Source organism: Anoplopoma fimbria, chromosome 24, assembly GCF_027596085.1.
Source record: "Anoplopoma fimbria isolate UVic2021 breed Golden Eagle Sablefish chromosome 24, Afim_UVic_2022, whole genome shotgun sequence".
In the NCBI taxonomy this organism is placed as follows: domain Eukaryota; kingdom Metazoa; phylum Chordata; class Actinopteri; order Perciformes; family Anoplopomatidae; genus Anoplopoma; species Anoplopoma fimbria.
This window is the reverse complement of record NC_072472.1, coordinates 12,910,224-12,925,171: the sequence shown is the minus strand read 5'-3', so window position 1 is coordinate 12,925,171 and position 14,948 is coordinate 12,910,224. Positions and strand designations below refer to the sequence as shown.

Sequence of the window (14,948 nt, the reverse complement as noted above, 5' to 3'; positions counted from 1 at the left end):
TCTTTTTCTTTTTATATTGTATGAGTGTACTCAGACGGGTGAGTGTAGTCAGAGGGTCATTCAGGGTCACCTCAGGTTGTAGTAGAATCAGTGTTCATCTGTTCTCTATGCACCTTGGGCCATTAAATATCATGTACTAAAGTCTTTCTTTTTCTCTTATTGTTAAAAAAATGTAAGCATTTCAGTGCAAGTTGATGTACTTGCATGAAATTTAAACTTTTGGGTTCCACATACTGTAGTATAAGTCATAAAAGAGTAAGAAAGGTATGTTGATGTCAACCAAATTCAATAAAAAGTCATAGTATGTCGAAAACAGTCAAAATGTTAAAGTGGACATATTATGCTTTTCCACTTTTTCCCTCTTATTTAGTGTGTTGTATACAAAACTATGGAAATCCAATTCTTTTAAAAAAAAAGTTTTTATTGACTCAACAGTGGATCACAACAGGAGTGTTCCAGCACAAAATCAAAGGAAGCAGTGCAATAAAAAAGAAACATATTTCAGTTGTATTTAGTCAGTCACTGATGTGTTAGTACAAAAGATCAAAAGTTTTTTACTTTAAAAAGGTAAATAAATTCAGGAGTCAACTACAAGTCCCAGAGAGCATTGCTGTAAGGACCAACCAATCAATGGTTAAATTAGAAGTTTATTTTTTTAGAACTTGCATGATCTATTGACAAATTTGATTCAGTTCACCCATGGATTGATTTTGGACCAATCAAGCAGCTGTAGTGAGTTTTGTCTCTCATTAAAGTAATTTAGTGTTTCTTTCCAGAGAAGTGTCTCAGCAAGAAAAGCTGAAAACTACAACAAAAGTAAAGATCAAATCCCAGCTCCCCTGTCTAGCTAAACAAAAGCTCTAGGAAAACGTAGTGCAACATCTCCGATCTGATAGCTCAGGGTGATAGAAGACTGGTCTGAAGACTCGAGGTAGCTTCAATCCTTATGAGTCAAAGTGAATTTTGACATCCAACACTGACAGGGAAGAAGTCCAAAGTGCTATGACACAAATATAACAAATCAGACGATGTGAAGGATCTCCTTCTACCCAAGTTTTTATCCGCAACTCTGCACTCATCTGGGATTAAAAGAAGTACGACATAAGAATTTGCATCACGTTCACATACAAGCGTGCCTTCTACAACTACAACAACATGAAATATACAACTGGTACCGCCAGAATTTTTTTTTGCATATATATCACTTCTCCTATACTATAGTATGACATTTTATGAATACTTAATTCTTTTTTTAAGGACATACTACACTTGACGCTTGTTTTATAGCATTCGAAAATATGACTTTTATGACATTTTTCCGATGAGAATTCTTACTATATTATATTTTATACAAGATAATCTTTTTTATATGTTATTTGTTTTGGTATACTATAGTATGATATTTATAATGTCATTTTTATTACACAATATTAACTTAATTGAATACAATTGTTTGAAGGAGATGTTTTCACAGCAATCAAAAATAGATAAAAGGGATGGAATTATGAACTGTTTCATCTTCTGAATCAAAGTGGCATATTGTTGGTAAAATGGCTTATGCTGCTGGACCAGAGTAGTATCCGCTGGTACATATATATTTCAATTTAGAAACATACCATCCATCTACCCATTCAAAATATTAATGGTAAATAATACACAATATGCCATGTATGCCTGTCAATTTTCTGCAACGTTGAGTTAATGTGTGGGTGTGTTCTACCACTGAACATGCCAAGAATTTTATTATTTGGTTGGTTGGATAATAAGTTCTGTTATTGACTTATTCAGACAAAAGTCTTGTCGGCTTAAGCTAAGGTTAGCTCTAATATTAGCTTCAGGGTATACCACCAAGTAGAATTTTACTTTAATGTCATTTCAAAACCATTACATATATCCCAACAACAAAACTTACTAAAGCAAATAGAAATATACCTATATTTAAACTCTGCGTTGCACTACTTTGTCAATAAAGACAGAACAAATATAAATCTATGGCAGTACTTGCTGTGAAATATATGTCATATTTGGATGACATTTGCATAATGTCTTAACCACAAGGGCATACCATCGGCCACTTTTCTATATCGGCGATACAGGTCGATTGCAGCATGATAAACTTCTAACATTGTTTGTAACTAGCATGACTGAGCCTGCACCATATACAGTAGCTTGATCACTGCTTAACACTAAGAGTGTTATTCCAAATTAATGACATATTGTCTTGAGTTAGTAGGTACAACTTGCAAACAGAAACCAAAGGCACTCTTTTCTCTTATATACAATATTTTAGAACCTTAATTTGAGCCAATACATTACAACATCAAGTGTCAAGGAGCCAAACAATAACCCAAAGTAAAATACTATAAGATAACAGAAAGATCAAGTTTTAACTCCAACCGAACAATAAATCTACAAAGACATTTGATGTAACGTTTAATAATTTTAGCAAGTATTCTAGCCACTTCTAGTGTAAATAACTGTGACTTTGCACATTTCAAACCTGTTCCAAGGGGAAAAAATGAGGAGACTCACTTCTTATCTTATCTCCCCTCAGACTCATCACATTCTGAAAAAGGAAATAGCTTGCATAAACCTATTAGACTAAAAGTAACTCCCACAGTCCACAGCTCTCTCTGGTGGCAGAAACTAGAAAACAATCTTTAAGCAAAAAAAACAAACAAACAACAAAACATAGGCAGACACGTCCCAACTTCCTCCTACTGCACAGAAGTGCTGCCAAAATACCCGCACATGGGACAAAGTTTGCCTTCAGGGCTTTCTGCCAGAACGTGAAGTGGTGCAGAGGTTTGGCCCCGTTCACCTGCCTGAAGCTATCAGGATCGGAGCATTTCTGCACCTTATCAGGGAGAGAGAAACCCAGCTGTTTATCATGACACCCCCTCTTCTTTAGCATCAAATAACTAATTACAACCAAATTTATTAGAATAATTTACTCTTGAACCAACAGCATCAGGATGATAAGAACTACATAGATTACAGAAAATATTGTAGGAAGAAATGTATTTTATGTTTATTTAAATTATTTAGTTGGCCCATGTTACCAAAACAAATGTTTACACTGCACTGTTTGCACACATTTTAAATTTTAAATACTCACCTGCTGTACATAGTAAAGTTTTCATTCCTTTTGTGTATTTTTATCTTGTATATTGTTGTTATTGTGTTTGTTGTTCGGATGGTTACATCCGCTAACATGGAGGGGTTTAAGACCTATACTGCAGCCAGCCAACAGGGGGCGGTCAACACGTTTAGGCTGCACTTCAGGGGGGGTACGAGTAGCTGTCATGTTCAGCGTTATACAGTCTATATCAACACTATAATAAAACGATACGGACACAAATTAATCCTTTTAACCTCAAATTTTGTCACAACACACTTCCAATAATCCCAACTTTACAAACTCCCCACCCACAGGTTTTTTATTTTTATTTTTTTAAACAATCATTATCCCTCAATCAGGATTCATTTATTTAGACTGATGACATCATCAGAGTTATTTATTTTTTTAGACTTTAGAAAGCTACATAGCCAGACCTACATTCAAATACTCCTGAGTAAAGTGATATATACTATATATATATATATATATATATATATATATATATGTGTGTGTGTGTGTGTGTGTGTGTGTGTGTGTGTGTGTGTGTCCCTCTTTAACGTCCCCCTCAGGGGCCTAAATCACAAACTTAAGTAGCCTATGTATTGTAATAAACTCCCCTTAGGCATAACAATCACATCACCTGCGATCCGACCTCCCCACTGCAGGAGAACCGGCTGGATGCTCCTTCCTCCAGAGCTTTTATAGCAGGAGGTGTTCATTCTGAGCAACTGTCTCATTGCACAGCTATTGCAAAGCCAAAGACCATCCCAGCGACCGTGTCACTCAAAACACTGCTGCAGCTATGGGCATTTTTGCGGGCTAAAGTCATGTCATCTGAGACATTTAATTGGGCCCCGGGTCCCCACGGGGGGACAGCGGACGGCATTCCTCCACCGCCCTGCGCCCTGTTGTGTTGCTCTTCACCGCATGGCTCCTACAGTCCGCGGATAACATGTCACTGCCAACGCAAACCTGAGCCGCCGGAGTCCCCTCTGACTGATGCGTTGAATATTGTGGGGAAAACAAGCTTTCTGAATCGTTAATAATATAGTTGGAGCCTCAAGAGGGAAGTGGAGGTCAACTTTTGGATGGATAGTTATGCCATGCTGCGGCCGAGAGACGCCTTATACTATTTGTGAAGAGACCTCAGCGGTGGCCCGACGGGGAAAAGGCTGCAGTCTTTATTGAGGACGTACACTTCTACCTGATTTTAATCTTTATTTTACCAATTTCCTGCGTCGGGCTCGTGCTGCTTCAGGTAACAATGACCTGTTGGCCCAGATTATTTATTTCCAGCTAAACCAGTATGCTGGAGTCCATGTAATAGAGTAGTCTCCATCATATTACGGATATATGACTCTTAATAGGTGCACTATTATGCTATTCCACCTAATTGTCATATTTTTTTGACAGAGCCTTATTAAAGCCTAAATTAAAAAAAAAAAAAAAAAAAAAAGGCCGTATTTGCTGGTGTAGAAGGTCATCGAGCTTTGTTGTGTGAGACAGAGGGTGTACCAGGGTTAAAGCAGGCATGATCCTGATATAAAAAGCCTGTACCTACATTGGAGGAGGAGGGGGGCATGCAGAATCCAGACCTCAGAGCCAGTCTGTCAAAGCTCTCTAATTATTTAACCCCACTGCAACTCTAAATGCATGATGAAACTGGTGGCTGATTATGTGTGTGTGTGTGTGTGTGTGTGTGTGTGTGTGTGTGTGTGTGTGTGTGTGTGTGTGTGTTCATAAAGCCCCATATTTTACTAGGTGTGGAATGAAAGCAGGCTTTCATTCCAACTGGTCACAGCACCTGCTGAGTTAAGTATTTAGTTCACTGTGGATAAAATCCCAATATTGTACTTGGTCGGAATATAAAATGGTTAACTTAGGTTACACATCAAACAAGGATTATACTATAGCCAATTCTTTATCTGCTGACTGTCTGGTCCATGAATAATAATAATAATAATAGAGAAAAATAAATCCCTTCACAATTTCACAGAAGCTAAGGTGGCATCTCCAAATGTTTTTTTTCGGTCCAAGCAACATTTTAAAACCCAGACATAACCAATATACAGTCACGTTAAATAGAGAAATGTAGGAAAATCACCACAATTATAAAAAACCTGAAAAAAAGGATATTTTTTCTTGATGAATCTGTTAAATGATCTAAAATGATCTGTCAGGTTTCAAGTTGAATGACTGATTGTTTCATTATTACATCGTCACATGTCTTTCATTAGACCCTTATGATTGTGCTAACAGCTCTGTTTTCTGCCTCACGTAGGGATAAATGATCACCTCAACCAGAAGAGTGTCTCCTGATAAATCTGAAGTTAGAATCGCCTTCAGCCTCGACGACACATCAGGTAAACACACAATCATTTACAAACCGTGCACACACACACACACACACACACACGTACTGTAGCCATCCATGCACATACACACGTGTCTCGTCATCTCAAACGTGATGGTAACAACTTATTGTGAATGTAGTTGCACCTATTACTCAATTGATTATTTAACACCTGACGTTGCCTGGAGCTCTACTCTCACTGCATTGCCAGTATGTGTGGAACACATGCACGGCATTCCTCCCACCAAAACAGACCCCCACCCCCCCACCCCCCACACACCCTACACACACCTCACACACTATCATTTTAACTGTGTTCATTCTTCTACGCTGTAGCTGAGACAGGTGCTCCCCCTATTTCTGTAGGACCACAGCGTATTAAAAACTGACCACACATGCATGTTCGCAGCTGTGCACTTGCAAAACGCACAAGAATGAACACACACAAGCAAGTATTAATGGGACCAGTATTATTTATATTCCTAAATCTATTCGATCAGACTCAAAGGTCTCCCCTACCTATGGTGCAAGGTAGTGTCTGTCAGGATGTTTAACTGCAGTGGGGCCCGGCACTGGGACAGCAGCTGCAGCTATGCAATGGCAGAGTCAGGTTTCCCCCTCTAATACTAACAGTGTCCTGCTGCCTGATTCACTGTTCAGCTTTTAGAACACTGGCCTATATTTATAAGCAGTTAACACGTCCAGTCCCGGTCCGCCTATCTCTGATCCCTCTTGCCTTTCTCTTAGGAAGTGAGATGAAGGGCTGTAGCAGGAACGACACTCAAATCCCACTCTAAGCAGTGATTCATTGAACTCCATGACATTCTGCCTGTCATTCTCACATGTCCTCTTACTGAATAACTTTTTTTCATTTCTTAATCATTGCTGCAATATTGCTGTGCTTTTTAAAAAAAAAAATCTAGCTTGTTTTTTCTTCTTACCTCAACCATCCATTTGTTTGGATTCAGTTTAGTTTCACCTCGTTTTTCGAATTTGTTTTCTGTCTAGTTGTGCGCTTGTTCATTTTTTGACAAATCTTAAGGATCAAGCACTTGTACATGGCCAGCTTTAGTTGGTAGCATGCTGACACGCTTTGTTTTAGTTGCAGTTGTTGCTTCCAGAGCTGTTCGGGCACAAGCTGACCCTACACTCCAAGATCAAATTTTGGATATTCCCTGGACGATCATGTTGTTGCCTCTTTGAACTCGTGTTTCTCAGCAGGGGTACTAAGACCTGTGCTCCATCAAGGGATCATCCTCTAGGGCTCTCATGACTTAATGCCAGGCATAGTTATAACCCCACACCGTGTCAATCCTAAGCATTAGAACTGTATTTATTCCACATCATAATTGGCCCCATGGCTCTAGGCTGGCCCACTGATACTTACTGATACTGCTTTTAGAAGGTTGCATCATCCCAGGATTCTCCACATGTGTTCCACAACTCCAGGGGGACATTACTGGCGAGGCAGAGGCTGGTGCAGACAACCTGTCTGTTTCTGTCTGTCTGGCCGGCTGCTTGTCTGTCTGAATCCCTCTCTGTCCATATATCTGGCCTGTCTATTCTGTCTGCCCACTCTGTTTGTCTGTTTGTATTCTTACCCTTCATATCTTTCAGTGTGACAGCTCATTACTGCTGTACAGTAAAAGGCCACGGCTCATTTATACGTGTAGCAATGTGTTGTTGTGGTGTCATATAAAAGGCCTCTTTAGTCTTTACTTTTGGTCCAATTTAAGAGGTGAAAAAGCCATTAAAGCAACTGCCTGTTTGGTAAATTTGAGTATTTTGATGGAAGAAAGGGTTTCAGTCCGAAGACTATTGGTGGAGAGTACAGTAACGATGTACATTTCTTCAAGTATTGTACTTAAGTACAGTTTTGTGGTACATTTACTTTAATTGCTTATTTTAAACTTTTGCTACGATAAGATTTTATACAAAACAATAATGGCCATCTTACGCATCAGATATAAATGTTTGTTAAATATTAACATGTTCCTTACCTGTTTATACATCAATAATAATTAGCTAATTGTATAATATATTTAATATAGTATATATATATAATAACACGAAACTCTAAAGGGAATCATTCTGTATAATAAGTGCTTTTACTTTTGATACTTTAAGTATATATATATTTTTAAAACTTCTATACATTTACTTGAATTAAAATGCAGGACTTTTACTTGGAACTGAATGTTTTTAAAGGTAACATTTGCTGCTACTATTACTTAAGTAGAAGATCTGAATACTTTTTCCACCCCTGCAGAAAACATACAGTAAGCTTTGGAAAATAGTCAGCAGTAAAGCATACACAATTTGTAGTAAAGCAAAACCAAGAAATGTTAAATTGTTGGTATCATTAACAACATACAATATTGTGTTTTGGTATCTCAGCCATATATCAATCATTATACTGATTGTTCATATTTAAACAATGCATTCTGCTTCTATAGATGTAAAAGATGTGGAGGACCTTCCTAAGACTTTCCCGGATCTTGAACAGCGACTGCAGGTAAACAGTTTTACTATTCTAGTACACACTCTGACATCACATTGCTTTGAACACGCACCTTGTTTTGTTGTCAGAGTAGCACAAGAGAGGAGAGACAGAGTATTGAAGAGATGGCAATGATTTTAAATCCACAGTGCTAGTAAAGGATAGCACTGCATGCCTTTTAAAGAAAAAGTCCAAATCCTGCTCTGTACTCTTTGCATTTCATGTCTAGCTCTGGTTTGTGTCTTAATGCTTGTATTTTTGCTCTGTAAATGATACTGTTGATGTCATTATTGCTCTTTTAAAGCCAGGCTCAGAGAATTAATTCTGGAAATGACTAACTGTGGAAGAGCTGGGGGCAGGTTGAGAGGGAAAGTAGATTGAAAATTGACCTCATATTTAAATACATGGGGGACATAACCCTCTAAGAAATGTGTGTGATGGTGGTATTTTGATCTAAAGCTTTATTCTGTTTAGGTTAAAAACGGAGTGTACATCAGGAGAAGCTTATCAACCTTGTAAATCAATGTCTTCACTGCGTGTGCTCAATCTGCTATTAATGTTGTCATTGAATTATCCTTCAACGAGTGCCAGATCCAGGGTCACATGAAGTGCATGTTGGTTTAGAGTATCAAATGAGAACAGCAGTAGCAGGCCAATGAGCGATAGCTTTCATGCACTGTACCACCGGCTAATCGAGGTTTCTGTTCCCTTCCCATTTATCGTAGCTATGATTTTTTTTTACAATCAATAGTCATATTCAATTTGTAGGACTTAGAAATGTTTTTATTGACCTTAACTTGATTTGAAAATGCAATATTCTGATCTGGCATCAGAATGCTACCATTGCACCACAAGGTCTCCCACTGGAAGTCCTTCCATTGTGTGAAAAATAGTTTTTTTCGGTCTTATAAAAGTAATACCAGAGACAAGTTAGTTTAGGTCTCAATTGTTGTCCTCACGTAGAGCAGTCTCTTGTTTTACCAGAAGTTATATCTGTAGCTAATTTAAAGTAACTTCTTGGAAAGTGCTGTTCCAAATAACAGGAGCCGGTTTATATATATTATAATCTTTTTTGGTTTGTTTTGTCTGGTCCTAAGCTAACATGGTATCTCTCTGATGTCACATATCCCTCTCCCACCTCTTGCAGCCAGTGCCCCCCTGTGGGTCTCTGAGAGAGAGTGTTCAGGTGTACAAGGAGCACTGCAGGATGGCGAGAGAGTTCCACCAAGTCAAACATGATATGGCCGTGCTCGAGGACCGCAAGTGAGTCCCTGTGAATGGCTTTTATAAAATAGAAAAAACAAAATTGGAGCTTAATAGGTGCATTGGGAGCACATCTGTCAAAAAAATGTAGTCTTACTTACTCGTAGCTTTTCCTGTAGTCTTCTTGGCTTAAGAACATTTTCAAATACCCCATACTGGTAAACTATTAGGTACTATTGATTCAAGGAGAACAAATAAGATTGTCCTTTTATAATTATAATAATAATAATTTATTGTAATATCATTGCAAGTTTGGTACATAAACTTAGACCACTAGAAATTGCAACACTTGTACTGAAGGACGAGAAAGCATTTTGGATCATAATGTCCACCAGATGGCACATGTTTATAGCTTTTTCTCAGCATTTAGCACATGATATACAGCGAGCATTTTCCATAAGGTGATATTTGAACAGCTGGCAATGTATGACTTTGATTTCAGATGATTCTTTATTATTATAATCACATTTAAATTAGAAACAAGATCAAGCATTATGTGATATATACAGAGATGGGTGTGAATGTGAAGGTTGCACTGTACACTGCGTTTCTTTGTTTGATTCTGGATCATATTTGGGGAAAGTAACATATTTATCCTGGTGAATATTAGACTGCAGTCCTTGTCAGGTGTAACTGAGTGGGAGCTGTTGTATACTATAATTCACAAAGGGTTTGTACTGTGTGTATGCTTGCACATAAACAGAGGTGTATAACACACACACAGTGCACACTATCCCCTGTGCCCTCAGCAGCTGTGGGTAGTCTTAGCAGTGGGATTTTCAAGGCCATGGCTGTTACCCCACCACCACACCTACTCACACACCCACACACACACACACCTCCCCCCCACACACACACCCCCCCACACACACACACACACACACACACACACACACACACACACACACACACACACACACACACACACACACACACACACACACACACAGACATGTACATACACAAAACCTACACCACTTGGCAGTGTCTAAATAGAGAACAGCAGGCAGACTCTGATGGGATGAGTATAGCCTTGAGTTTGGATAAGAACATGATGAGTCAGGCCAGTAGAAACTCTTGGTTCTCTTTTTTCACGCTGTAGCTCATGCCAACATACTCTGACATACACAAAGTTAGATTCACACTTAAAGTAAAGTGAGACACAACTAGACAGAAGTGATGGCAATACCAATAGTGCATTTAGGCCGATACTAAAAATGCAATTAAGGTATCACTATTACAGATACTTACTACTATTACTTACTGCTATTGGTTATTGACCATAGAGAGGCATGATACAATGAAAGTTTTGTCACTTCCCATATCATTGCACAAAGATAGAGAGGAGATTATTAGATTTACAGTGAAGTGTTGCAATGTCGACAACAGGAACAACACTCCTACACACTGCGAAGGGATTTTCCAAAATTCTATCAGTCTACTTTTGATCAGCATCGAACGAGTACATACTGTATCGCTGTATAGTGAACTTTAAATCATTTAACTATCCAGTTTTTCAGTTCAATAGTCCAGTAATACCCGTGAACACAATCATAAGGTTAATAAAAAAATGTTTTTTCTCAATTTCGTTCAAACTGGAATAAATGATATATAGCATACCCCTCCTCAGTATGCATAGAAACAATTACCCAGACATTGACATTAGGCCCAATGTTGTTAAGCCTTTCACATGGAACCATCATGATACAAAGAGATTACACAAGAAATAGCCCTAAATTTGAAAGAGTTATAAACAATCAATTTTTCTCCAAATTTATATCAGATTTGGTCTGGCTTCTCTGGTTTTCCGGGTGTTTTGAGGACTGAAAAGGATCTCTTCCTTTCTCAGTCTCCCTCTGTCACATAAACATGCATACCCACAATCGCATACATATGGACATGCAGGTTCAACTTGCTTCTAATAAAGAGAGGAGAAACTCAGCACAAAAGTAATGCATCTCAATCACTGATCTTTCTCTGCGAATCACACTGCGTTTTACTTGTTGTTCAAAACTTAGTTTTTTAATTTTAGTTACAAAGTTAGTCATATAGGCTACCACAAACAAACGTGAAACTATGTAGGATTATAAAATGGTATATAAGAGTTGCCACATGAGTTCCCTATGTGTTTTGCATCTGTGTCAAAAAGTATTAAAAATTAAATAAAGTTATGCTTACCAACCTCGGATGGAATTACCAGTCTAAGGGAAATATGTAAAAGCTAAAAATGGATTGTGGATGAGGAAATACAGATAAGATACTTACTTATTTACACTTGGATCAGGTCTAACAGGAAATGAATAGTCTGAACATGTTTTTTTAGAGATTGGACAAGAAAAGAAAAACTGAGTTTTAAGGATGCATCATTTTGGACTCAATAAGGTAAAATTTATCCATCTGAAAATTACATATTGAATTATTAATTCTAAAGTAAATGTTTTTTTACTCAAGTTAATTCAAATAAAAATGAGAAACATGTAGTTTTTGACAAGATTTAAAAGGTTATTTGTGATCAAATTGCAAATGAAAGAGTAGACCCACTAACAAAATTCAAAACACTTACCTCCTGCTAACACGCTCAAATGAATAGATTTTTAATATTGAGGCAAACCCTGGACAAAACTCAATTTAAGTCATATTTGTTTAAATCTGTTGTGCTTTTAATAAACACAGCTGGGGGAAAGTTTTTTACGATTATGGCAAACCCATAAAATGTGTGTAAATTTAGCTCCAAGAAATAATGTTTGGGCCTTAAAATCATTTAACACTGCAACCTCCAGTAAATAAAAAAACAGTATCCATCATTAGTCATCTTCCTTCAAAGTTATGGCATTAAAGCTCCGCACAAAGCCTGTATTGTAGAATAGAGACTCCCTTTTATCTTTGTTGATGCTGCTGTTATGTGACTTGGCACTTACCAGCAGTAATACAACACTGACATTCACACAATCTCAGGCGTGAGGACATGACACGCACGTAGCACACATACATTTATGTGTATGTGTGCTTACACTGCCTTTCAAAGTCCAAAGGCTGATCTCTTCCCAGAGTGTGAAATCAATGTTTGCCAGCCGAAGTCATGTCATCCTTTCTAAATCGGAGCTAGAGTCATTCAATTTGATTGGCTTCATTGAAAAAGATAGTTGGGGTGGGGAAATAATGTTAGTTTATGTTATTTATTCTGCCATGCACTTACAAGGGCTCAGCCCACATGGACTTACAAGACACCAAAAATACAGTTGGAGTGGAGACACATTTGTCAGAGAATAACATAACTTCTTACATGAAACATTACATTGCAAACAAATAACTTAGTCTTTTTTCACACCGACCTTTGGTGAAATTCTGTTTCACAAAGGGCTTTACACTGTAGCTTTTCATCATAAACCATTATGTTTGTGATTTATGTCTGTACTACACGTAAGCACACCATATTCCATTATACATAAGGCAAAATGTGCCCTTAGCATCGTAAATATTAAACTGCATTTGGCCATGGCCCACCAATTGTCTCGTCATTACTAATGCTGGAGCGGTTAGTTTTGTAGGCAGTATTTTTCTTTTTCATAGGCTCAGCCCTTCCTGTAAATTTGCATAATTTCCATGTTTTAGTACACACCCACATTCTAGAAACAAGACAGCTGGAGAATCTAAATTACTCAGAATCTGAGTGATCGTTTACAAATTTGCCTTTCTCTGAACAATGAGCCTGTTATGGGTGTCTCTCTCCCGCACCCAAGTGCAAGCTGGGACAATGTCCAGCTTTTCACAAGTGAAAAATATGACTCAGCAGTAAATGAATTGTTGAATTAAGAGACATTCTATACTGATTTATGCATTTTGATTAAAAAAAAAAGTAAATACATCTTAACCTGTTGCTAAAAGTTTAATTTCACTCTTCTATTTAGGCGCAAGTTGCTGTCAGAGCTGGTGGAGGATGAGAAGGTTGCCATGGAGATCGCCCATCTAGAGGAGGAGTTTCGGCGTCTAACGGAAGAGAACTGCACCTTGATGACTGAACACAACGAGCGCGCACAGCAGCTGGAGAGGCTCTGCTTGACCAATCGAACGAGGCAGGACTCCTCGTGACCTCTGACCTCTGCAGAACCTGAGGCCTCTGAACATCCAGCTGACAACCAGGCCAGGTCACCATGCAGAAATAATGGCACAGCTAGTGTCTAGTGTTCATTCTTCATAACAACAGACAGTGAATCAGCTGCAGAAAGGCGTTGTGTTTTTTCATGTCTGAGTCATTTGTTTGAACCCCAGACGTTCTGTCATCATCTGTGCGAAGCTGTTGTAGTGATTCTACCAAGCCATGACACAAGGCCGATTTTCTGGGTTTCGTTATTATGTGATCTCGCAGAACCTCCCTGGTCGCCATTGCAATACCTCACAGTATATATGAATACGATGTCAGCTGCAGTGAATATTCTGATATCTGTCTCAGGTCCTGTAGAGACTCAGATATTTTACCTGAGGTCTGTGGAGGGAGCCAAAGGTGGTATGATGTGGTCCAAATGTTGTATTTTGAGGAGTGTTCCCCACCCCCCCCCCCCCCACCCCGTCACTTGTCTGTCAAGTTCCTGTTATGATAAAAAAGGAAATGAGAGAAATGTTTAAGAGTGTCAGGGATCAGGAAATTACAACCATTTGTGAGGAACAGCAAATGAAGAAGGGTGATTATGTATTTTACAATAAGTATCTACTCCGACACAACACTGTATGAGTTGTACATTTTTTTGATGTAGCGTGTCTCACCCACCTGTAGAAGGGGAGGTATACAACAAGATAAACTGTTGCTTATTGTTCTCATCTATTAATAAAATGCATTATATTTTAACACTAGCATCAGTTCCTTAGTTTCATTTCTCCAAGGCCATGCTTTTGTGTTTGTGTGGGCTTTCTGACTATATTGTGTTGCTTAAATGGAAAAAGGAACTAGATTTTTTTTCTTTCATGAGGAGATTAGCTCAGTCTGGAATTATGAAACAGTCACCTGATTGGCCAGTTTGACACTGGCAGCCTTCCTTCTTCCTCCTTCATATCATGTGACATTGACAACTTTTGCTTTGTGGAGATGATTAGTCCACTCTGTTGTACTTTATTGCATGGCACCCTGGCATTGAAGGTGTGCTTTTCCTTTTTTACAAAACTTGATTGCAACGTTTATCATTACACACATTTTTTTGGCAGCGTTCCTGTGCCTTTACAGTCACCTTTATCATAGATATTTGACAAATGAATACATGGCCATTACAGCTGCTGACACCTCAAAAGTCTGAAAATATAAAATGAACAAATAATTAATTATAATAGTTAACTTAACTTATTGTGCCTCTGCCAGCAATTCTCTCTCTCTCTCTCTCTCTCTCTCTCTCTCTCTCTCTCTCTCTCTCTCTCTCTCTCTCTGACACATACTTTCTCACACACAAACACACAACAAAGAACACCTGAATTGAAGCCACTTGTAAATAAAAAGATTTACTACCTACTGAGAAATATGAACCTAACATAATAGCCTCAATAGTCTTGCAGCAGTTGCAGATTAATTTGTTTTAGCACTGCCTGCAATTACTCAAGTAAGTCCAGACAACTCTAAAGACAAAGACAATGATAACATCCTGTTAGGTTCTTATTCCCAACCATAATCTTAATCTCTGTATTTTGTTCTCGGTAAATCTGTAAAGGGATTTTCGGGGAAAAGCCTG

The 14,948-nt window shown here is 38.2% G+C and overlaps 1 protein-coding gene across 1 annotated transcript; it reads left to right on the top strand.

Annotated features, from left to right (window-relative positions):
- Positions 1 to 4,324: 4,324 nt before the first annotated feature.
- On the top strand, positions 4,325 to 13,347 carry map3k7cl (map3k7 C-terminal like). Its single transcript, XM_054626582.1, has 5 exons — positions 4,325 to 4,379; positions 5,403 to 5,484; positions 7,931 to 7,989; positions 9,122 to 9,237; positions 13,146 to 13,347. The coding sequence occupies exons 2-5, from the start codon at positions 5,409 to 5,411 to the stop codon at positions 13,324 to 13,326; spliced, it is 432 nt and encodes a 143-aa protein (XP_054482557.1). The 5' UTR covers positions 4,325 to 4,379; positions 5,403 to 5,408; the 3' UTR covers positions 13,327 to 13,347.
- The last annotated feature ends 1,601 nt before the right edge of the window (positions 13,348 to 14,948 follow it).